The sequence below is a fragment of the Carassius auratus genome, chromosome 38 (assembly GCF_003368295.1).
Source record: "Carassius auratus strain Wakin chromosome 38, ASM336829v1, whole genome shotgun sequence".
Classification (NCBI taxonomy): Eukaryota; Metazoa; Chordata; class Actinopteri; order Cypriniformes; family Cyprinidae; genus Carassius; species Carassius auratus.
Genome location: NC_039280.1, coordinates 19,294,920 through 19,317,379, shown reverse-complemented (window position 1 = coordinate 19,317,379; position 22,460 = coordinate 19,294,920). Strand labels below are relative to the sequence as shown.

At 40.3% G+C, this 22,460-nt stretch overlaps 2 protein-coding genes across 7 annotated transcripts in view; both read right to left on the bottom strand.

Annotated features, from left to right (window-relative positions):
• ndst2a (N-deacetylase/N-sulfotransferase (heparan glucosaminyl) 2a) overlaps window positions 1-3,097 on the bottom strand; it is a 121,616-nt gene extending 118,519 nt beyond the window's left edge. For all 3 annotated transcript variants that reach the window (XR_003277799.1, XM_026224595.1, XM_026224596.1), the window contains exon 1: window positions 2,949-3,097. The gene's annotated coding sequence lies outside the window, so the exon portion shown is untranslated. The remainder of the gene's footprint in view (window positions 1-2,948) is intronic.
• A 1,171-nt stretch (window positions 3,098-4,268) lies between these two features.
• The window catches only part of zswim8 (zinc finger, SWIM-type containing 8), a 39,688-nt gene continuing 21,496 nt past the window's right edge, over window positions 4,269-22,460 (bottom strand). Inside the window, exons 9-26 of one of the 4 annotated variants that reach the window (XM_026224592.1) lie at window positions 22,158-22,333; window positions 20,864-22,031; window positions 19,607-19,738; window positions 19,335-19,514; window positions 18,867-19,050; window positions 18,672-18,770; window positions 18,414-18,538; window positions 17,734-18,022; window positions 17,458-17,610; window positions 16,987-17,209; window positions 16,520-16,809; window positions 13,956-14,179; window positions 13,341-13,832; window positions 12,803-13,043; window positions 9,645-9,815; window positions 9,188-9,307; window positions 7,491-7,669; window positions 4,269-5,800 (exon numbers count right to left, since the gene is read on the bottom strand). In XM_026224592.1, the coding sequence (XP_026080377.1) occupies window positions 5,597-5,800; window positions 7,491-7,669; window positions 9,188-9,307; window positions 9,645-9,815; window positions 12,803-13,043; window positions 13,341-13,832; window positions 13,956-14,179; window positions 16,520-16,809; window positions 16,987-17,209; window positions 17,458-17,610; window positions 17,734-18,022; window positions 18,414-18,538; window positions 18,672-18,770; window positions 18,867-19,050; window positions 19,335-19,514; window positions 19,607-19,738; window positions 20,864-22,031; window positions 22,158-22,333 (4,650 nt within the window). In that variant the 3' untranslated portion in view covers window positions 4,269-5,596. Of the gene's footprint in view, window positions 5,801-7,490; window positions 7,670-9,187; window positions 9,308-9,464; window positions 9,563-9,644; window positions 9,816-12,802; window positions 13,044-13,340; window positions 13,833-13,955; window positions 14,180-16,519; window positions 16,810-16,986; window positions 17,210-17,457; window positions 17,611-17,733; window positions 18,023-18,413; window positions 18,539-18,671; window positions 18,771-18,866; window positions 19,051-19,334; window positions 19,515-19,606; window positions 19,739-20,863; window positions 22,032-22,157; window positions 22,334-22,460 lie in introns of those variants that run through there. The other 3 variants (XM_026224593.1, XM_026224594.1, XR_003277798.1) reach the window with 3 other exon arrangements.

Genomic DNA, 22,460 nt, shown 5'->3' with positions numbered 1-22,460 from the left:
TGAAACAAGATAACCCATAAGTTAATTCAGTGTTTAGAATGACCCAGGGCTAACAAAAAAGTGTGAAAAGTCCTTTTGATTTACTTTAAACATCATTTTTACAGTGTACTGGAGTGTACTGTGGCCTCAGTTAATTTCATTCCAGCACTGAAACACTTCTATTAACACAATCAGTTCGGAAAAAATATATATATATATTAGATGATTCATATTATTACTAGTGGTGTCATTGCTATTATTACTTTTTCTGTCCTCATGACTATTGGTTTGGAGAAGAACTCTTCATCTCCTCAAGCATTCCTTGAGTGCTTCCTTCATTGCATGGCTCGATCAAGCTGCAGAATCCCCTCCGTGTCGACATCTCTCTGATTTCCCAGTGCTGCACAGGACCTGACTCAGCTCCCTGAAGATTAAATGGACTGAAAAAAATCAGATCCCCTATATTCTGTTCTGTTCTTTAGTGGAAAATGACAGTAAACTCAGTGGACTGCACTGCAGCAAAAAAAAAAAAAAAAAGCATGTTTGCATTATCTATGCAAAAAAGGGGGCATTTCATGGACACAACTAACATGACAATACATTCATGCTATTACAAAGTTACAGACCTAGGATGCACGTTACGTTAAACAGTCATTCCAAAGGTCATTCTGAACTAGTGAGCGAGTAATACTATATGCATGCAATTAAGATAAAGGAGTGAAATTAATACCAGCTTTAGGGAGATGAGGCTAAAGAAAAGAACCTGGTCATTTGAAGTCATTAATCTAATGGGATTCAGGGTTCTTCTACAGCTCTATTGAAACATAATCCAAATCTTGTCCCATTTTCCATTACACCAAAAAAAAAAAAAAAAAAAAAAAAAAAAAAAAAAAAAGCATGAGAGCCACCCCAGGCCCAACACTCATTTGCAAATTATCTCAGACTTTTACAGCGTCCTTGGGACAGAACCAAACTCATCTTCAACCCACAATTCAATGCTAATTGGGTCATAGATTTGGGGACAGAGCGAACTGAGTTACGGATGACATCATGACATATATTTGTCCTGTTTTAAAACTTTTACACCACAGTAGTCTGCACAGGAAGTAGAAAGAGAAACGAGGACAAAACAAAAGCTCAAGAGACACAAGTCTAAAATCAAGCTTTTTACAGCTATTATTAAACTACTTTATCTGTGAGACTTCAATTTAATATTTAAAGAAGGCGTCAAGATGGAGAAAATAATTGTATGATCATTAATAAAAATATCTCCAAATATTACGTGTGCAAAAAAGAACAAGCCAAAGCTTGTGTTAAATTTGAAAGCAATTTGATAATCCAAGTCAATCACAAGTCAATAAGATAAGTTTCACGTTATCCAATCTCAATAATCATTAAAAATGACTGATATTAATAATTAAAACTTGCATAATATAAATGAACTTCATTTTTCTTACAAGTCAATATTCAACAAGCATAATTAGCATTACACAGAATTATTACATATTACGAAACAAAAATAAAAGCTTAAGAAACATAACGGTTATAAAAAAGCTTGACTACTTGATCTACGAGTTTTCAATCCAAAATTGCCTCAGGACAAAGAAAATAGGATCATTCATAAAAATGTCTCAAGATTCCTTGCAGGCAAAATAGGACAAGCCAAGGAGTGTGTTAAGTTTGATGACTAATTGAGTATCACTGAATCACTTACTGGAATACATTTCATTTGTTATCAATTTTTTGATTATTAAACGTACATAAAAATGCTAAATATTTTTTAAACACATTCCTTATAGTTCAATATTCAAAAAGTCAATCACATGATAAATACTGGTTATATATGCTGCACAAAGGGTTGTTTTGGAAAGCTGAGACACGTCCTATGACACGTTATACATGCAAAGTAGCTTTAAACTGCATGACGAAAATTCTCACGTAACGAGCATTCACAGCATTAGAAAAACAGCAAATATTTATGCAGTTTAAAAAAAAATCCTAAAAAGATTACTACATGTTAATTAAAGTTTAATTACACATATACACACACATTTTGAACTAAAATCTTGGTCATAAAAAATGTATACGTCAACAAGATCCAACCTTGTTTAAAAATACCTGAACAACCCGTCATGCAGGCACACAAATAAAAACACCCAGACAGTACATAGTACTACAAATCCAAGAGCATATTCTGTTAACGTCCAGCTAGAGCAACACGTACTGAATTATCATTTTAAAGAGATTTTCAAAAGCAACACAGCTGTGCAACTGCAGGCTGACACATGAGATATTCTCGCCTCACCTTTAAAAGAGAAAAGAGCATTGACTGAAACCCATGCAAAATTCATTACTGCCCAAAACGAGTCTCTATGGCATAAACTTGCAGAGCAGCTCGGATTTTCTATGGACTGCGTGAAGGTGCCAATGCAGACTCAATCTGCCCATAAAGTCTTACATAAACAGATGTATTTAATAGCAACAAGCACCCCGCTTTGCTTTTGTCCCAGCTGCTATGAAACTCAGACTTAACTTACATATGCTCACACACACTTTGATCCTGTTTCTGCACATTAAGGCTGTGTAAAGAGCAAGAAAGCGCTGATTTGTGCATGTGTATATATACTAGCTTTACATAAACACTTGCTGGATATGTAGATAAAAATCACTAACTATTCCAAACTTCCACTAAACTGTAAAACTCAACTCCACCGCGGCTCAAACAGTCTCTACAGCGGCTAGACGAGGTCTTTATACAAACAGCTGAACTTGGAGAGAGGTAAACGTCACTGTTTTTAAAATATAGTAGTGTTTTTGAAAACTAAAATTGTTTTTAAATAAGAACACGTTGAGAAGTCGCTCCTGTGATTTTCCCCAGAACGAGGTTAGCGCGGCTAGCCGTAGCATCTCTGCAGTTCTGAAGAGGCAAAATCGCGCTTGTTTTGAAGAAAACACAAAACATGACTCACCGATACAGTTTTCTTTGATACAGCTATCCGTAAGGGATCCGCAAAGATTTCACAAGTTTAAAAATGAGAGATGAACTCAAACTCTCGTTGACAGCATCACTCTCTGATCCGCCATCTTCACTCGGCTGTGATGCTGCCGTTGGCTCGAGACGCTCTACCTACCGAAAACTCTGGAACGAACCAAATCAATCCCTCAGATGGGGGGAGCCTCCCGTTACTCACAATTTCACATGACAGCAGCTGAAAGTATTTTTTTTAAAGTGAAGCTTAAGTTGAACGTTTTAAAATGTTTCAATTGACAAATTGGAGTTATTAGAACAAAATACATGTGTTAAGATACTTTAAGGGATACATTTGTTGAATTAAAATCCCCGCACTGTAGTCAAATTCGAAAGGCTTGTTTCCAACACAGTACACCTCTAAGCAGGTTTTATTTATTTTTTCAGGTAGGGGCCCAAACAAGGACCTGTGTGAGATTATCGTGTATTATCTTTACATATTCGTGTTTTTAAAGTGCATCCTACCTGAACTTTCTGTAAAGTGGTTTGAGCACACGGTTTACTTTAAACGTAAATGTATACGTTAACACTACTTCTACACATATCATTCACAAGTGTTTTTTGGCACCAAAACCGACTTCGTGACTGGATAAGCAAAGAATGTCAGTGTGTGAATGTCATTTAAACCAACCGGAATCCCCGACAGACCACATTTCTGCAGTTTCGATAATTAATCTCCTAGCGCCCCCAGGCGATGGAATCCGCTCGGTACAATGCTGGATTCTCTGCAGCAAGTCAAGGTGAGTTTTAATGAGGTGCATTTCTAACACGTGTGAATTTTATCAGATCTGTTCATCCCACTAGCGATACAAACTACTGTTCAAACTTTTGGGGTCAGCGACAGAGGAAAAAAAAAGAAAACATTTATTTAGCAAAGATATCAAAAGTGACATGTAAGACAAATTTACAAAATACTTATATTTAAAAAGTAATCCCCACAAATATTAATCAGCACAGCTGTTTTCAAGAATGCGCACCAAATCAGCGTATCAAATGATTTCTGAAGGATCATGTGACCTTGAAGACTGGAGTAATGATGCTAAAAATTAAGCTTTGCATCACTGGGATAAATGGCATTTTAAAATATTAAAATAGAAAACAAGTGTCAAAAAATATTTCATAATAACATTATATTAAATAATACTGCAGTTTTTACTTTTTTATTATTAATTAAATGCAGCCGCGTTAAGCATAAGAGGACCAATCCCAAACTTTTGGTGTATATAATAGTTAGAAGCACATAAACACACAGATAAACACCTTTAGTGTTTTGATTGATCTTTATTAAGTAAACTAATATTGCTTTGTTCCAGTTTAGTTTTTCTCTTTTCCGAATTTATTCTAATTACATCCTCTTGCAATCAGCACAGTTTATATATTTATATAGATTTTTTGTTTGTTTTTTCCCAACCAAGCTACACTTGAAGAATACAAAAATATCACAGTACATTTTCTACTCAGTCACGCTCCACTAGCGAGTTCCAAGCTGGGGCCGAAGCTGGAAACACGGGAATCTGGCAGTGACATTTATAGACCACTCAACTAAAGTTAGTCAGAGGGGAGCAGTTAACCCATTTTAAATTGAGAACAGAAAAACGAGATTGTGTGGTTCGACTAAACCTCAAAAATATTCAATTGCACAGATACCAAAGCCTATTAACGGTATCGGAAACAGCTGGGATTCAATTCTAAAAGAACCCAATTTAAATGACGGGAAGCCCGAATTGTTTTTGACTGAAGTCACGGCTGATGTCAAGCTGTGTAAAGCCGTGTAATCTGGTCCAGCCAGACCTCTCTGTCCCAGCACTCAAGCCACCACCAACATCTGACCGGAAAAAGGAACTCGCAGAGCAGTCAGTAACAAAACTCTTCCATTCCACACCACACTATACAAAATACTAAAAACAAAACATTGAAGAATCCTCACCCGTACTTTGACTATTGTTTCATAATAAATGTCTCTTTCATCCTTTTAACAAAGTTGTGTTTTTATTCCCCTCGTGTTTACAATGCCATCCACTATCCAACGATGAAATCCTTAAAGGCCGATGGAGGCTCTTTTCTCCAGGGTAGAGGAATGTTGCAGTACGAGTCTTGACATTTAGTGGTTTTGTTTAAACCTGAACCAAACATCAACATAGCAAGTGAGAACCTCTGTCCCTGTATTAACTATCTAAATGAACTCTGGGATTGCAAAGCATAGAAATCAGTGAATGAAAGATGTTAGGACACAGATAAAACATAGATAGCCATTAAGTTACTAGACTGAACACACCGAAAAAAATGAAAAAATGAGAACAAAAACAAGATCAGGCACAACACTGAGAGCCACAACTTAACGAAGGAGGGACCCACTGACTGGAGTAATCACTCGCCCCAGTATCTCTGCACCACTTTCTCATGACTTCAGGGCCTGAAGGACTAAATGTTCGGTCATGTGGGTGGGCTTGTCCAGGAAGTCATCATGGCTACACTTCCTCTGGAGGGGAACGGAGAGTGCTGCGTGTGGGATTGAGCTGTGTTAGCGGTGTGTGGGGAAGATAGCTGCAGGAGATTGGGCGGCTCGGTCCCCGCTGGTCTCTAGAGCAGTCAGGGTGAGAAAGTGGCCATCTCCAACGAGATCCGCTGCCACAGTTCTTTAGTCTGTTTGCCCCTCTTCAGGTTCTGCAGCACATCGTTGAACTGCATCATGCCAACTGGTGTCAGGCAAAACGCCCCGCGGGCACTTCGGATGATGTTCACAAAGTCGTCGTAGTCGGCAGGAGTCAGATGGATCAGCCTATGGTGGATGTACTGGAAAAAACATAGAAAGACCGGTAGGACCATCAGAGCCACATGTAAAATGTACCATGAAAATGCCATGCCAACTATGAATTGCAGTTAGCAAGCCGTTAATAATGTCACGTTTCTGATTGAAACAGAGCATGTAAAAGGGACAGAGATGGAGAAAATGTGATATAGGCGGACAAATGGTTAATGCTTTTGCGTTTACTCACAAAACTGTTGCCCGGATAAACTGCATTTAGTTTGCAAGTTGAAGAACATACAAGAATATTTAATAAATAAACAAATAATACATGGCGCTTTGTTCTGGGAGTTCAGTTTAGTTTCTAAATGCGCTTCCTCATCGTTCAACAACATTTCATTACAGTTAGGGGTGCTCCGATCACGATCGGCCGATCGTTAATGCACATCTCGTCAGTAAAGCCGGTTCTCTAATCAGCCGTTAATTCCATCAGGTGCATGATTTTACATAGAGCAGCTGTTACTACACAGAGCCGTTGTTAATAGAGAAGATGCGCCAATAAACGCTGAAAATGAACTGGATTTGCGCATCTTCTCTATTAACAACGGCTCTGTGTAGTAACAGCTGCTCTATGTAAAATCACGCACCTGATGGAATTAACCGCTGATTAGAGAACCGGCTTTACTGACGAGATGTGCATTAACGATCGGCCGATCGTGATCGGAGCACCCCTAATTACAGTCATGCCTTTCCGATCTCACTGTGGTTAAACATGTGCGACATGAAAAATATTCTTACTATTGGATGGCACTAACCTGAACCCATTTTAATCAAATGTAAACAGGTTATGAAGCGTCCTGTCCCTAGATTTTTATAGGGACATGCAGCATATGGAGTGCATGTCCCACCAGCGACGTACGAAATGACTCAGTGACAGTCCGGGTAGGTTTCTACTCGAGTACAGCCTCTCGGTCCCTCATCTCATTATCCACGCATGGAGAGAGTGGATTGGAGCTGGCACTGTCTCCCTTTCACATTTACCCAACATTCATTTGCAAAGATTTACACTGGCAGACATATGGTAGTCTCCCCTTGATCTGGGCATTTTAAAATGCAAGGCCACTATGAGAGCTGCCACTTGCGCAGACATGTGCGTCGTTTGCCCATGCAACAACTTGAACCGCAAAATAAAGCCTAGCAGGTAACTGCAAGAGCGTGTCTGTGTGTGAGAGGGAGAGATAGCATGTGTGCGCTCTTGGCTTTGGGCTGTCACAGTGCGTTTGATGCCCTCTCATCAGTATGCTCCATCCTGTGAACAGACGCTGGCTTCCCTCTCTAGCTTTAACACTCCAGAATTGTTCATGTACAATTTATATTCAGCGTGGGCGACAATGCCGTCACAATCCAGCCTCGGCACCACTCGAATGCTCTAAAACCCTACTCAAATTCTCTCCTTGAAACTTGAAACTAAGTCTAACGAATATGAAAACTAACTTTTTGAAATTGCTGCACCGCATTCAATACAAAAATGTCAGCTGTGACGGATGATCTCATGTGCTCGAGTGTAATTTTAACCGCTTCTGTCAGTGGAAGAATGCATGTTGCTTCTGGTGGATCGTCGGGCATCATCAGGGAACGGATTTATTTCTGCATTTTGTCTAATTAGGGATGTTATTAGTAATAATGTCAGCGTGATTAGTTTCCCAGGCTGAATCTTGGGGATTTGTGAGTCTGTACCTGTAAGTAGGCCTGCTGGCAGCGCTGCACGAGCTGGTGGAAGGCAGGAGTGCGGAGGTGTGCGTGGATATGTGCAGGATTTAACCTCTGCAGAGCCTCCATAATGATCTCCTGAAGGACAAACGGACTAAGAACACCTTTCGCTGCCCCCACGCAAAACTGGTACACGTGGTTCACACCTGAGGAGAGGAATAAAGAAAAATTTTGAAATTAATCAGTAATACATTGTGTTCTTTAAAAAAAAAAAAATTCAATTTAATTCAAATTTATGATTCTGATTATCATTTAAACCAGTGCAAAAAGCACTGTGAATATACAACCATTTCAACCATTCTTTCTTTAGCACACCAGTGCATTGCTTTGCCTTTTCTGTTTAAATTTTCCTTTTTCCCCACATGTATAAAATACAATGAGCCTATAAGTCCAAGACAGAATATCTTGGGATCAGAGCTGCAGCATAACACCTCGAGAAAAACCATCTTTATGAATAATTTATTCAGAATTCATACCCATTTTTATAGTGGTAAAGTAATTAGCATTCTTTGTATGGTGCAATGTAATTATTATCGAAGCCCAGCAAGTGAAATATCACCCATAAGTTAAACATCAAGTGGTAGAAATGTTAATGCAAACAACTGTGGAGGACTGCATCTTTATAGATTACATCCGTAAAATGCGAGGTAAGATGTTTTAGAATATAATAAACCTTATATTGTTGTATTAGCTTTGCATGTCCCATGCATTTTGATGCAGTTTGAGAAAATATAGAACAGAAGGGCCCAAGGTATTTACTACAAAGGGCCAAAATTAAAACCTGACTGAAGGCCGTGGGCTAAAAGTGTTACATTATATAAATTCAATAATATTCTCTCCATTGCATTTCAAAATAAATGTTATAAATGAAGATGTGCTTAACTTAATAATTACACAAAGGCCTGTTATTTAGTTCATCTTGGAAATTGAATTGAAAGCATCATGCCATTACATTTTATCATCAATCAACAGCCCTGTAATTTTATTTGTCAAGTTGCAATTTAAGTGTGCTGACATTTAGTGTTAAAAAGCAAATCGGATGTTTCAACACCCTTGTTTGTGTTTGTTATGTTCCAGACTACAGCAAGAGGAGAATCTGAAGCAAAAAGGGGAATTTTCTGTCATCCTGATGAAGGCTCTCATGCTGAATAGTTGATATTAAAAGAAAGTCTATACTTAAATGAATGAGCAGTAATCACTTTTCTTAAAGTTTCTTCTCTTAACTGGCACCCACTCCAGAGGTGTGCGTTTGCTTCACCATTGTTAAGGTCCATATCATTAACATCGTCTTAAGTTATTCTTCAACTCCATTGGGGACCATTAGGAAAGCATCAAGAAACAAACTAGCCATTTCATAAAAAGCCTAACCTGAACATGGCAAAACAGCCTACTTCTACATTTTTTCAATTGTAACATTTAGGCCCATGAAAACTGGCACCATACTGTGATCAGCATGGGATAAAGCTCAGAGTAAGAGGAAAGACATCAGGATGTCAATAACTCAGCTGGAGACTCGCTGTAGAACCACCTCTTCTCTCTTAACTGCTGAAGGTAAGGTAAACTGCCAACATATCATTTACAGTCTACTTCCAGCTATTACAACAGGTAACAGAAAATGGACTTGTTTTTCCTAGAAGACATATTACAAAGATATGTGGGCATACCAAGACGAGCAGCCAGGCCCAACAGCCACTTGACGTCTTCGGTGTACGGGGGGCTACGGGAAAAGTTGTTTGGATGATCGTTGTGGGCCCTCCTTCCCAACATCTCCAAGGCCAGCATGCCTAAATGAGGACAGGAAGATTTCACCATCAACACTTTTGTTCTGTTTGACACTGTACTGTATCATGTACTGAACTGACACATGCACCCAACGTCCTACTCTCCAGGATTTATGAGTACTCATAAAACTGAAATCATGCCTTTATTAATATTTCTCACTGTGAGAGTTCTTTGTCAGTCCTGCAACATGGGACTCAACCGATCTCTCCCTCACCTCTCTTGATAATTAATCACCACAATTCAGGACCAGATGGATCCTAATGGGTGCAAAACAGCAACATAAGGACAGGCAAGCCATGCCCTAAAGGTTCTATGTAATTAGAAATCAGGCGTCCTTACCGACTCTGTAGGCCGAGTGGAGGTAGTGCAGGCCCTGCTGGCTGACTGGCTGACTGTGCTGCTCGTCTTCCACAGGGAAGGGTGTGCTGACCAGTGGGGCGGGCTGGGGCGAGAGTCCAGGAAGAGAAGCCCCCTGAATGGCCTGGATGGTGGCGCCTGAGTGTATTCCTCCTGCCGGGCAAAAAATAAAAAAAGGGTGAGAGGAGGTTTCACGTGTTTGTCTTCGAATTTGCAAACTGACTGATAGTTTTGCTTCCCAACAATCTCTGGTGGACCTGTAAGGACAGTAACAAACTTTTGTCTGCACTGGACTAAAGGTGCACTAAATCATTTCACTGGCCTTGAATTTTGTATGCACAGCTAGAGGTGTGATTTTTTATTATCCGTGCCTTTGTAGAGCTTTGCAAACACAAACATCTCTTCTTTCTGCACTTCACCTCTGCTTTATCTGGTTTAATAATCTACCTTTCTGAAAGAGACTTAAAATAAGCAATCTGTCATCTCATTTTAAGTCATTTTGGTTGAGAACTTCTGCTAGCTAAATGAAATATGTTATATTTGTACATGTAATCAGGGGCGATTCTAGGATTTTTTCAACTGGGGGGCACAAGAGGGGCCACGATTAATACAGAGGGGCCAATCTTGTGTTGTTTGAACTGTATATCCAAATCATTTCAAGAGTTCAGTAACCTTTAAAATCAGTAATAAACAGTGATACCCTATTATATTTTAATAGCAGTTATTCACTGCTCTAAATAAAAAAAAATCTAATACAATTTGTATTAACTTTTCACTTTACAAAAGTGAAAGAAATATAAAATAATCCAATGTATGAATAGTGTACAACTCACAAATAATAATAATATAATTTATTTATAATAGCCTTATATAATATATATATAATAGCCTTATTTATATAAATGCAGAATAACATTAATAATTCATAGAAATAAATACACAATTAATTAATATAACTAATATAAATGTAATATAATTTCATAATATGTTTTTGTTTATTATCCACATACCATTCAATTGGCATAGCAGCAGTAAAATCTACTTATGTCAAGGCTAATTAATCTTGAGCATATTGACTTAAAAATATCATATATCCATACTTTGTTAGAAAGCTCCTTGTTCAAAAAGGTAAAATGTAAAATATGTGGATCCTATAAAACAGTTTAGAATAGCTTAATTAGTCCAGTGTTATTTTAGTATTAGTTATTTATTTTGCTATTTAAATCATGCATTAATTATGTATTATTTTTTTGAAAATGTTTCTGGGTGTCATCAAATGACGTTTTGTCAATAACTTCTGTGAAGGGAGGGAGAGAGAGCTAGAGAGAGAGCTTTTCAGGGTGCAGACCGCAATCGTGGAGCACCATGGTGATTTTAGAACGCCAACTGAATTTATTAGGAATCTACAGACGCAAATAGACTAAAGGTGTATAAAAATAAAGACCTATATGTGTATTTTGGACTTTTTTCACCACAAGTCTGAAAGAAGACATGTTACTGAAGACAAACAGCCCCAAATCTCAAAATTGACCAGTAAAAAAAACGATGTTTTTGCATGTGTCTCACCCATATAGACTTTAAAAAAAAAGTCTAAAGTGTGGAGCATTAGATAAACATTACACGATTTGTTTCGTCACCTCACTTGAGTGAAAAAAGTCGCTAATCGACTGCATGATTCAATAATGACTTTATTAGAATTGCTATTATAGTTTTTTAAACCATTGCTTTAAATTGCGTTGTTGCCTATATCGGCTCGTTCGGCCGAAAAATAAGTAAATCGTAACGCAGTAAACCCCTTTTACATTCAGCATCAGAGGAGCACAGTAAATATAATGATTAGCATCTTGGTCTGCTCTAGGAGATAACATCGTCATCGAACCTGGTCTGTCTAACACCGAAAGATGTTAACGTTAGTACCAAACACTTCTTGCACTGCAACAACTCGCTAATCAAAAAACATAAGCTATTTAAAATAGGTGCTTTTTTCGTTGGAAAACAGCAGCTCGCTATTCTTGGTCCTCGTTGAGAAGCATCGCGACTCAATCATGAGTTATTTACTAAACTGAAAGATTATAATTTGAATTTGTGAGTGACAGACGTGTAGAAATGTGGGGGCACACTGGGGGGCCAATCAGTTTTCAGGAGGGGCCAGTGCCCCCATGGCCCCTCCCCTGGCTACGCCACTGCATGTAATATCTGTCATTCATAAATATTACTCCACAACTGAAAGTGTCTGATAATTAGGAGTGGGAATCTTGGGCCTCTCACAATTAGATCCAATTTGGAGTGACAAACCAATTCTAAAACAATTCCTGATTATTCTGTCATGCCCAGATAATTGAGACATCAAGTCTCTTAAACTGTTAATACAAAATCCACACTAAAGCCTTTTTTTCTGGTGGTGGGTTATTGCTTGGTGCCTTTTTTAGGGCTGTACTGTCATTTTAAAAAAGCAAATACACAGAGGTCATTTACATTCCTTATGAATGAGCTATTAACAAAACATCAAATATCCATCAAATTGAATATTCTTTTGTTAGAACATTGTTAAAAAATATATACAACCAATTACATGGATTTGTCATCACTCCTACAGCCTTGGTATTAGAAATACTCACAAAGCATAGCAGTTAATTACTTTTCCAAAATTAGGTAATGTAAGACAGTCTTACAATGTATAAATGATAAAAAAAAAAAATATATTAAAAACTGTGATAATTATTTTTTTGTTAATAACTGGAAACACATCGGAGTCTGTGGAAAATAGTCCAGTAGTGAAACCAAATCTAAAAATAAAAGATGAAGACTAATGAACTATTATTCCCCCCTCAACTCTACTCAAAACAGGGCTTTCTGAGAACAAATTAGTTCTGAGTTGATCATATTATCTCAACATGGCACCCACTGTGAAGAACCACCCTTACATGGGAAAAAAAACAGCTATTTAAAGGCCTGATTTGACTCATGCAAGTATAAATCATTTTAAATAAATCAGATGACCGTACTGTTCTCCTTTCTGGCAAATTGCTGCAAATGTGAAAAACCTTGCATTTATTCAGCATTCATCTAAATAACGTTTGATATGCCCAAAAATGTGTCTTCATGTTAAGTTGGAATCAAATCTAACTTGTCGTTCTTACCTGCCACAGTAGTGCTAAGAGGCAGGGCTGCCTCTGTGGTATGGTATGGGTGGACAGCGATCTGAGTCATGGACGGCACTGGGACTCCAGGGAAAGTGACAGCAGTCGCTGCCATTGGAGGATGAGGGCCAGTAGCCACAGAAAATGGGTACTGAGCACCAATAAAAGCAGGGTGCATTCCCTGAGAAGACAAACAGACGCTCTTAAAACCTGGATGATACGTCTTCCTCGAGTCATATACCTGCCGTTGAAAAATTACAAAAGCCACAAAATAAAGTTAATCCAAGGGAATAGCTGTACAGATCATCATAGACATATAAACAAACTGTCAGGGGTCTCTCTCCATTCATATTCTGCCAGGAATGTGGCACTATGCATCACTGACTGCCAAGTAAGAGTCTGCCCTAGTGCTTAAATTTAGTATTTATCACCTTTAGTTAAATGCAGACCAATTAAATTACAGGCCGAGATAAAAATGCTAAGCACAGATAACTGAAACCCATAAATCATATCACAAAGAAAGAAAGAGAGCTCATACTTGTGGGTAGGCGGCCCCAGACACAGGGAAGACAGCAGGACGGGGAACGTGCTGAAGGGGGTGACCCAAATACTGCGGGGTGCAGACGGTGGGCAGATGGGTTTGGATGGTGGTGTAGGGATGCAGGCCTTGTGTGTGTGCCATGGCTGAGCCCGGCAGCGCGTGTGACTGGTAGATGGTGGAGCCGACAGAAATGACAGGAACTACAGCGGCTGCAGTCACTGTTGTAGTTACAGCTGCTACACCTGAAGAGTCCAAGACACCCGTGTTATCCAGGATACCACAGATTCCCTCGGGTGGCGTTCTTCTGACTCCACCATTGGCCCCACAGCGGCCAGACCCCTCTCGCTGGGCCCCAGAGCCTCCACCCACTGTTTGCTCATACAGCCAATACCACTGGTGAGCCACCTCAAACAAGACCTCCGGATAAACACCGCCTCCCTTTGCAGCCTCCTCAACTGCCATGCAAGCCTTCTCCAGCATCAGATTATCCTGAAGAGAGAACAAGACAGAAAAATGTTCTTTAAAGGCAACAAGCAGATGATTCTGATATTATTAAGAGTAAAAATGTGCAGATAATGATGTACAATGAAAGAAGGCTGAGCTGGACGATACCTGCTCCTTGCACTGCACCAGGGCTCTCTGAATCTCGTTGGGATTGAGGGCATGAGCATGAGGCAAGCAGCTCAAGGCTAGCTCTGCCGCAGCACGCACCATATTGGGATCCCGTGCTCGTGATGCACGGTCTGCGAGTGACGCCACCTCCGGAGGTGTGAGGTGCCCATCCCAGCATTCCACCAGGATGTTGAGGGCAGCACTCCCAATCTCCATAGCCTGGCCTATGAAAACAAGACAAGAATTTAAAACCAAACAGAAGGCAGGTTTGCCCACCTATATTCTAGCATACTGTATTAACTTCATTATCCATCCATCTTATCAATCCAGCATCTCTGCATCCATATATATCTATCAACCAATATATATCCATCGATCCATATATATCAATTAATCTAAACCGATTTCTACAAGGGTTCTTCGATCAGGATTTTGAGGCCGATCACAGAAAGCGGTATCTGCCGATACGATCACCGATACAGATCTTTTTACAATTATTTATAGTGATGATCCAATTAAGATTTGTAGACATTTATTCGGGACCTCTCTTAGGTGACTTGAGAGGATTTTTTTTTTTTTTTTGAGGGGTGGAGGTGGCCATTTTTTCAAATATATATCCCTCTCACAAAACAAAACATTTAAACTACTTTTATTACGTTATCACAAACATTCTAAATTAAAACTTACCACTGACAGAAACAGTCAGCTCTACTGCATTTTCTTTTTCATTTAAGGCTTTATTACAACCAATAATCGCAGTTCATAAAGAACTTTAATTAAAGTAAAAGTTCTCTTTACCTTTAAACCTAGCCAAAAACCATAGCCTATGTGTTGGCTGTGAAACACGACAGACTTTAATTATATGCATTTATGGTGTAATTACTACATTTATGTCAACGTATGTTCATATGCATTGACTGTTATTTTAATTTAGCATGTGAGGCGCAAAACAAAAAAAAGGCGTAGTGAGGAAACGATCTCTGCACTGCTGCAGATGCGCCGCTTCTAAATGCACTGCCAGACCACAACCGTGTGTGCAGGGTAAATGCTTTAATCCATTAACATGAGCGTGGAAAAAAACACACACCACATATGCACTGCAAGTGTGCATGAGCGCACGGTCTTCAGGAAAGCACATGAGCGTTGAATGGTTTAAAAAAAATAATTAAAAATAAAGAAATGGTATTTATAAACTTTAGTGACAACACGACACTGCCGCGATAGTGTAAGGGACAATTTCTGTTCCCTTGGGTCACCTATATCTATCAATCTCCTGCTGATTTTGTAAGTTTACCCACTTACAAAGAAACGAAGGGTCTGAAATTTTTAAGAAAGGTTTAACGTATAGAGACAATATATATTTAAAAAATCCAGAAAAAAACATATTATATAAAGGTTAGAAATTGATTTGCATTTGTGAACTAAGTATTTGATCCCAAAGCAAAACATGACTTCGTACTTGATGAAGAAACCCTTGTCGGCAAGCACAGAGGTAAGATGTTTTTTGTAGTTGGGCACCAGGTTTGCACAGTTTCAGCTCCCTCCACAGATTTTCTATAGGATTGAGGTCATGAGACTGGCCAGGCCACTCAATGACCTTGATGTGATAGTTCTTGAGCCACTCCTGTGACTGCAGCCGCTGTAGGACCTTGTGGCCACTGCAGGATTTCAGTTGTTGCAGAGTGTTATATCAATGGTTTGATTGGTGACTGTGGTCCCAACTGCCTCAAGATCATTAACAAGCTCTTCCCGTGTAGTTCAGGGCTGATCCCTCACCTTTCTCATGATCATCCTTATCCCATAAGGCAAGATCTTGCACAGAGCTCCAGACTGAGGCTAATTGTTGGTTGTTTTGTATTTCTTCCATTTCTGAATAATCTCACCTACAGTTGTCTCCTCCTCAACAAGCTTCTTGCCGATGGTCTTGTAGCCCATTCAAGCCGTGTGCAGATCTACAGTCTTGTCTCTGACATAATTTGACAGCTCTTTGGTCTTGCTCATGGTGGTGGGAGAGGTTGAAATGGAAGATACAGATTGTGTGGACAGGTGTCTTATACACCTAACCATCTGACATTAGGAATAACTTCTTAAAGTGACAGGACTAATCTGTGTTACACATGGGCACATAACCAATATGGGGGAGCCAGAATCCTTGCTTGTTGGTAGGGAATCAAATACTTATTTCACTCAATGAAATGCAAATCAATCTCTAACCTTTATATATTGTTTTTTTGTTGTTGTTGTTGTTCTTTGATATTATATTTATATACATTAAAATAAACCTACCTTCAAAATTACAGGCCATTTCTTTATAAGTGGACCAACTTACAAAATCAGCAGGGTATCAAATAAATATTTTATCTATCTATCTATCTATCTCTCTCTCTCTCTCTCTCTATCTATCTCTGATATACTGAAGGACAGTACTATAGTACTCTTTCATTCTGATTTGATACTCTGAAACCAGGTTTATGAATTTTAAAGATTACATTTGCATTTCAAGGGGATAGTCATAAATCATGTTGAAGTTTGTGATCCCTGCAGATTAAACAACTATCTCTCACCTGTAATCCAGGATACATGTGAGGAATATGTCCTTGACAGCCAGTTTGGAGAGACAAAATTATGCAGGCCGAGGGCATACAGGCCAATTTCAAAGGCACACAGATGCAGGTTGCGGTGGGGCCCTTGATGGCCTCCGCTGGCAGAGGGTTGAGTGAAAATGGAGGTGGAGCTGTTTCCACCAGCTTTAATCAACACAGTCTTGGCCAGCTCAAAGTAAAAATGGGCTGCTGCCTCAGATGGCTGGTTGGGCACGTGTGGAGCGTGGCATTCAGGCCGGCGGCCTTTATACCTAAGAGAGAAAGAGGTAATGTCTGACAAACTGTAGATGTAGAGGATCAGAGAATCTACTGAATAAGAGATTGTTTGCTGAGGGCTCAAAAAGAGATACTAATGAACAAGCCCCTCAAAAATGAGCCCAAATCCTCAAAAGACGAGCCAATGGGGGGAAAAAGGGCATTTGTCTCACCTGCTGGTGTCAGTACTCTTGGCTCTGGCTCCTCCTCCAGCTCTGCGTGAGCCGCTAGATGACGATGAGCCAAGTGAATCAGAGGAAGAGCTGCTAATGCTGTCACTGTCCTGGCCTCTCCCCCAGGAAGCAGCTGTCCAACCACCTCGCAGTGGACGTCGACTGAGGGTAGGAGAGCTGTCTGAGGTGGTCTCTGGAGCACTGCTGTCAATGCTTGCCATGCCTGAGAAAACACATGACCATCTCAGACTCTCAAATTTCTTTATGCACAGTTAAAAATAATAAAGTACATAAATTAGTCATGTACATGAAATCTTATAATATTATATTTGGAAGCATGCTAAAATTATTTTAAAAAGCTAGCGGACAAGTTAATTCCTATGAGTTTTTGCAGTGATTTTTAACCTCGTGACTAATTTAAACACCATAGGTGTTGCTTCAAATGTTCTCTTCTGCCCCAGTGTCTCTCACCGGTGTGTTTCTTTTTCTGCCGTACAGGTGATCCCCAGCAGCGTGTGCCGTACGCCCCACGGCCCCCCAGTGCCAGACGACTGGGCACAGTGCCCTCGGGCTTGAAGGGGGCAGCTTCGCTCTGCTGCTCACAGGAGGTCGACTGCGCACCCTCTGCCAAAACAAGAAGTATGAGAGAGATAAAATTAAACTGGGTCACTCAAACTCCACGAGGACCCAAGACAATAACATTTCAGCGGTGGATCTCCCCCTGATTCTTTGGTGGATGTTGTTCACCTTGATCTCTGTTGTCAGCGATGCCCTCTCCTGTCACCGTGTTCTGAACTCCACCACCCACCAAACTGCCCTGCTGTCCCGCGGCTCCCCCTCCAGTCACGCCCTGCACAGCAGCTGATGTTGCTGAAGTGGTGTGCTTTGACACTCCTCCCGTAGCTCCGCTAGCACCATGGGTGGCATGTTTAGACGGGCTCTTTTGGCTGCTGGTGGCTGGTTTGCTCGAGTAAAATGAGCTCAGAGTTTGCGGCTTGTGGGTCTGGCTCTCACGATCCAGGAGCTTGTCCAGAATCTACATAAGGATAACATCAAGCATTAATAGTTTAAAGCATGCACAGAATTTTAAAAATGAGACCATTGCTAAGACTCCCAGCATGAGTTTGGATGGTCTCAAAGGGATAGATAGTAAGAAAATGTATTCAGTCTTTTTATCTAATCTTCAGCAACAAATCAGCATATTAGAAAGACTTCTGACACTGAAGACTGGAGTGAGTGACAGTTGTAATCATATTTCAGAGTATTGCTGATTTATTAGCCTTGGTAAGCTTGAGACATCGTATCATCCTCAACCTTTTGAATGGTAATTTGCACTCAAGTAAATTCTTTAAACTATGCCATCACTTTACTTCAGAAGACTGTAACTGTAGCTTATGTATATTAAATGAATAACTTCAAACACTTGCCTTTTTAAGCTTTGATTGGTCATCTTTATAAGTGATCATCAGTGCTAGAGCCAGGTCTCCTTTCTCTCTCCGTGTGCCTTCACATAGCAGAGGATGCTCTGCCTCACTGACTGTTGTCTTCATACCTTAAAAATCAGACAGAAAAAGACGAGAAAATGAGGGACAATTGAAACACAGAAAGAAGGAGAATATCCTAAACAAAACACATCAGTGCTGGGTGGTTGTGTTTTTTTTTTTTTTACTTTAACTGATTATTACCAAGAGCGGCTACAGCTGCCTCAAATCCCAGTTCCTCATCACCAGGCATTTCATTGTTACGGTTCCGGCTAGGAGGTCGAGAGCCCGTGGGAGAGACCACTGCAACAAGCAAGTAAAAAAAAAAAAAAAATATAAGCACAGGGATTTTTAAACTGCTTCTTCAAAATTATGGGAACAGGTAGATGTGGGACTTACCAGGGGTGCACAGTACATCAAATATGAAGCTTGCCAGCATGAGAGGTAAAACGGGTCGATAGTCACAGAAGTTTCCATCACGGAGCTGCTCTGCTCGGTCCCTTATGGAAGTCATTTCAACAAGACCCAGAGGAATCTTCTTCAGCAGGGCCACCACCTCTGACTCCTGATATGCCAGCTTCACCTAACACAAGGGCACAGTAGCTCAGAATAACGGCACTGAAAATGCAACACTGGTCACATTTAAAACAAGGAATCAAAACATTACAATGCATTTTTAGTTTGTTGTCAGTTTCAAAGTGTGAATCTGGCTAAACTCTCTCCAACTTGTGTCCCATTTGCTAATGTAAATGAAATTATATTACAGACTTCCTATATCTGTCAAACTAGTCACATCCCCAACAAGACACTAAATTGTCATACTAGCAGATCACCACGTTTATAGGATGAATGTAATTTCTGCTTTACCTCCAGAGCTTTAGTAGAAGCTGGTGGTCTCTGGAGCTCCAGAGAGAACATGCCAGTGTTGAATGCCAGGTTATGGAGCTCAAGCCTCTCACTCAACACAGTCAGCAGGAAGGCTACTTTAGACAAGGCGTAAGTGGCCACCTGCGTCTGTTTAGTGGTTGACACTTTACTCTTTTTACCCTAAACAAGAAAGGGAGAGATCAAAGGTGAGCACTAGAATGATGTCACAAGTAAAACCTGTGGGAAAACACTGGAAAAGTCTGTTTTGGTACCTTTGTCTGCGGCTGCTCCACCTTCAAGTCAGGAGGGTTAGACAGCAGATCTCGAGCAAGTTCAACAGCCAATCGGCATGCTTCATTACTATAGCCATGAGCATAGAGAGCCTCCGCACAGGCAAACAGTATCTGCAACACACCATTATACCAATGAAAATCATTTAACATTCAGTGCAATTAAATCTGAAGAAAAGAAGAAAAAGTTAAACTTTTTGCAACACCAGTCATTATTTTATGTATTTTTACAACTGTGTACATAGTCATAAAAATCTACATGATAAAACAACCATTCTCAAATTGAGTCACTACATCTCATAAGACATGTGCAGGTATTCAGTAATGCATATCACGCTAATGAATATGCATGATATTGTTATCGTGGGCACTTCTAAATATCGTGAATAACTATATATTACAAATTATTCCGAATTTGGAATGCATTTTAAGAAGAATTTTCAATCAACTGGTCAAATGCACAACACTGCTGTATGCTGCCTGAAAGACGTGTGTGTCCTCTGATGTAAACAAGCACATGAGGGAACACATGAACGCACATTCACTCTCTGACAGCAGATGGCGTTAAACTGCAGAAAATGCAGCCCTTACCCTGAAAACCCCATAAATAAAGCAGCTGCACTACTTTCTAAAACATAATTAAACCATTTTAAATAGCCATTCAGATGTGTGTATTCACTATGGTGTTCATCACAGTACCAGGTGTTTAAATATTTAGACTAAAGAGCCTATTTATTTTCAAATTTTCTTCTTCATTTTAATCTGGACTACAACATGCCCTAGATATTGTTTGAAAGTTTTTTGATTCTTTGTTCATTCACACTTTACATTAGGGCTTCATTAGTTAATTAATTAGTTAAACTGCCAATTAAAAATTCTTCTGAATATTCATTAATCTTAGGTATTCCAATATTTAACAACACGTTGTTAAAATCGAAAGTTGCAGCTGTGTTATTTAATGAGCTAAAATGAACTAAGACTTGTATTTTTTAACAAAGATTAATAACTTCTGTAGCAAATGTAGCTATTGCTCATTGTGAATGTTAATGCATTAAGGTTAACTAATGAAGTCTTATTGTAAAGTGATACCAATTGGTCTTTACAGTTCTTTTGCACTTAAATCAGTGTAAAACTTTTAACTTTATATATTTTTCTGTATTTGCTTTTTGTATTTAAATGTTCAGTTATTTTTGTCATGAGAAAAAAAAGTTAATGTGTTAAAAATAAATAAAAACTCACCTCCATCCTGCCCTCCTGCTCCAGAGGTTTAATCCCAGCAAAGATGTCAGGCTCTTCTTCATGGTTGCCATCTGCAACCCCTCTATCAGCTCCCTCTTCTGATGCAGCACTAAGGTAATAAGCTTGATAGTCATCTTCACCCACAGCATCTGCTCCTGCTGCCTCAGCTGCTTGAGGTCCTGAGGCCCCTGAAGCCCCGCTCCCATCTCCCTCTCTGCGTCCCTGCTGATCCTTGCTGGGGATCGGTGCAGAGGGCCGAGTATCATCTACGGGGTCTTCGTCTCCTCCATTCTCATCCAGATCTGCCTCCACTTCCACCTCTTTCTCCATAGCTGCCACTACTGGAGCTGCGATGGAGCAGGCATGGGCATCAGCAGCAGAGGGCAGCACACGTTTTGTCTCAAAAGCACGCTCTTTTGAAGCAGAACCACTGTATTTGAGTGGCTTTTGGAGAAGAGGGCTGGGTGATGGCAGCATCTCTGGCGGAGGAGGAAGGAAGTCAAAGGTGTTCGAGGCCTCCGCTCCAAGTGCCAGGCTGGAGCCATCGTCCAGACTCAGCTCCGCCATATCAGGTTCTAGAGAGCTATCCTCACTGCTAGTTCGCCGTTTAGCGCTGGGGTGCTTCCCGCTGACGCCACTCGAACTTCCACACGAACCCTTGTTGCTCTGTGTGAGCTTGGCCTTACTACCAGCTGATGGGGAGGAGCTACTAGCTTTATAATTGCCTTTACCTCCCTCCTGAAGCGGGAGAGAGACCCTTCCACCTACACAAACCATTCCTTTCCTCTTGCACACAATGGTCTCCTTAGGGCGGACAGCCACCTCCTGCTGGGAAAGATGGGAGTTGCTCCGTGACTTGTGTTCAGAGGAAGAACCTTCTGACGTTCCACAGCGAGCTCCTTCTCCTGGTTCCCCACTGGTCCCAGCTTTAGCACCCCTCTGCTGCTGCACCATCCTGGCCCAACAAAATGAGGCATTTTTCTTGTCTGCATTGCAATAGGTGATGCCAGGTAAAGGGTAGGCCACTTCCCAGTTGAAGTAGCAGCACTCCACAGCTGGTTTGAAGCCCTGGAAGAGTTTGTCAAGAGACTTGCGGTGCTGCCCCCGTTTCACAATCTCGATTACCTTCAGATGCCACTGCTTTAGCTGGGCAGCCACTTCCAAACGCCTGAAGAGTCACAACGAGACAAGCAAAAGAACATTACCTTTCCCAAGTGTTGACAAACATAGCCACAACTCTAAGTATTATAGATCAAATATGAATCACAAGTTCTTTAGAGCCTTTAGAGCTCACCTCTGGGGACTCATGGTGGGGTCTAGTACTGCCAGTCTCCATAAGACAACCATTTCATCACACATGCTGGCACACGCATGTGCTGCAACCTCTGTCTGGCCATTACTGCGACCTGTGTGCCCACTAGCACTGCTGTGAGAGGCGGAAGTCCTCACACTATACCACCAGCCAATGATCTGGAGGAAATACAGAGAGAGCAGTAGACTTACAGAACAGAAGTCAGATTATCCAAACAAATATTAATCAGATACAGTCAAAAATAAAACTGAGTCTAATAAAAAAATAAAAATAAAAAAAAACATA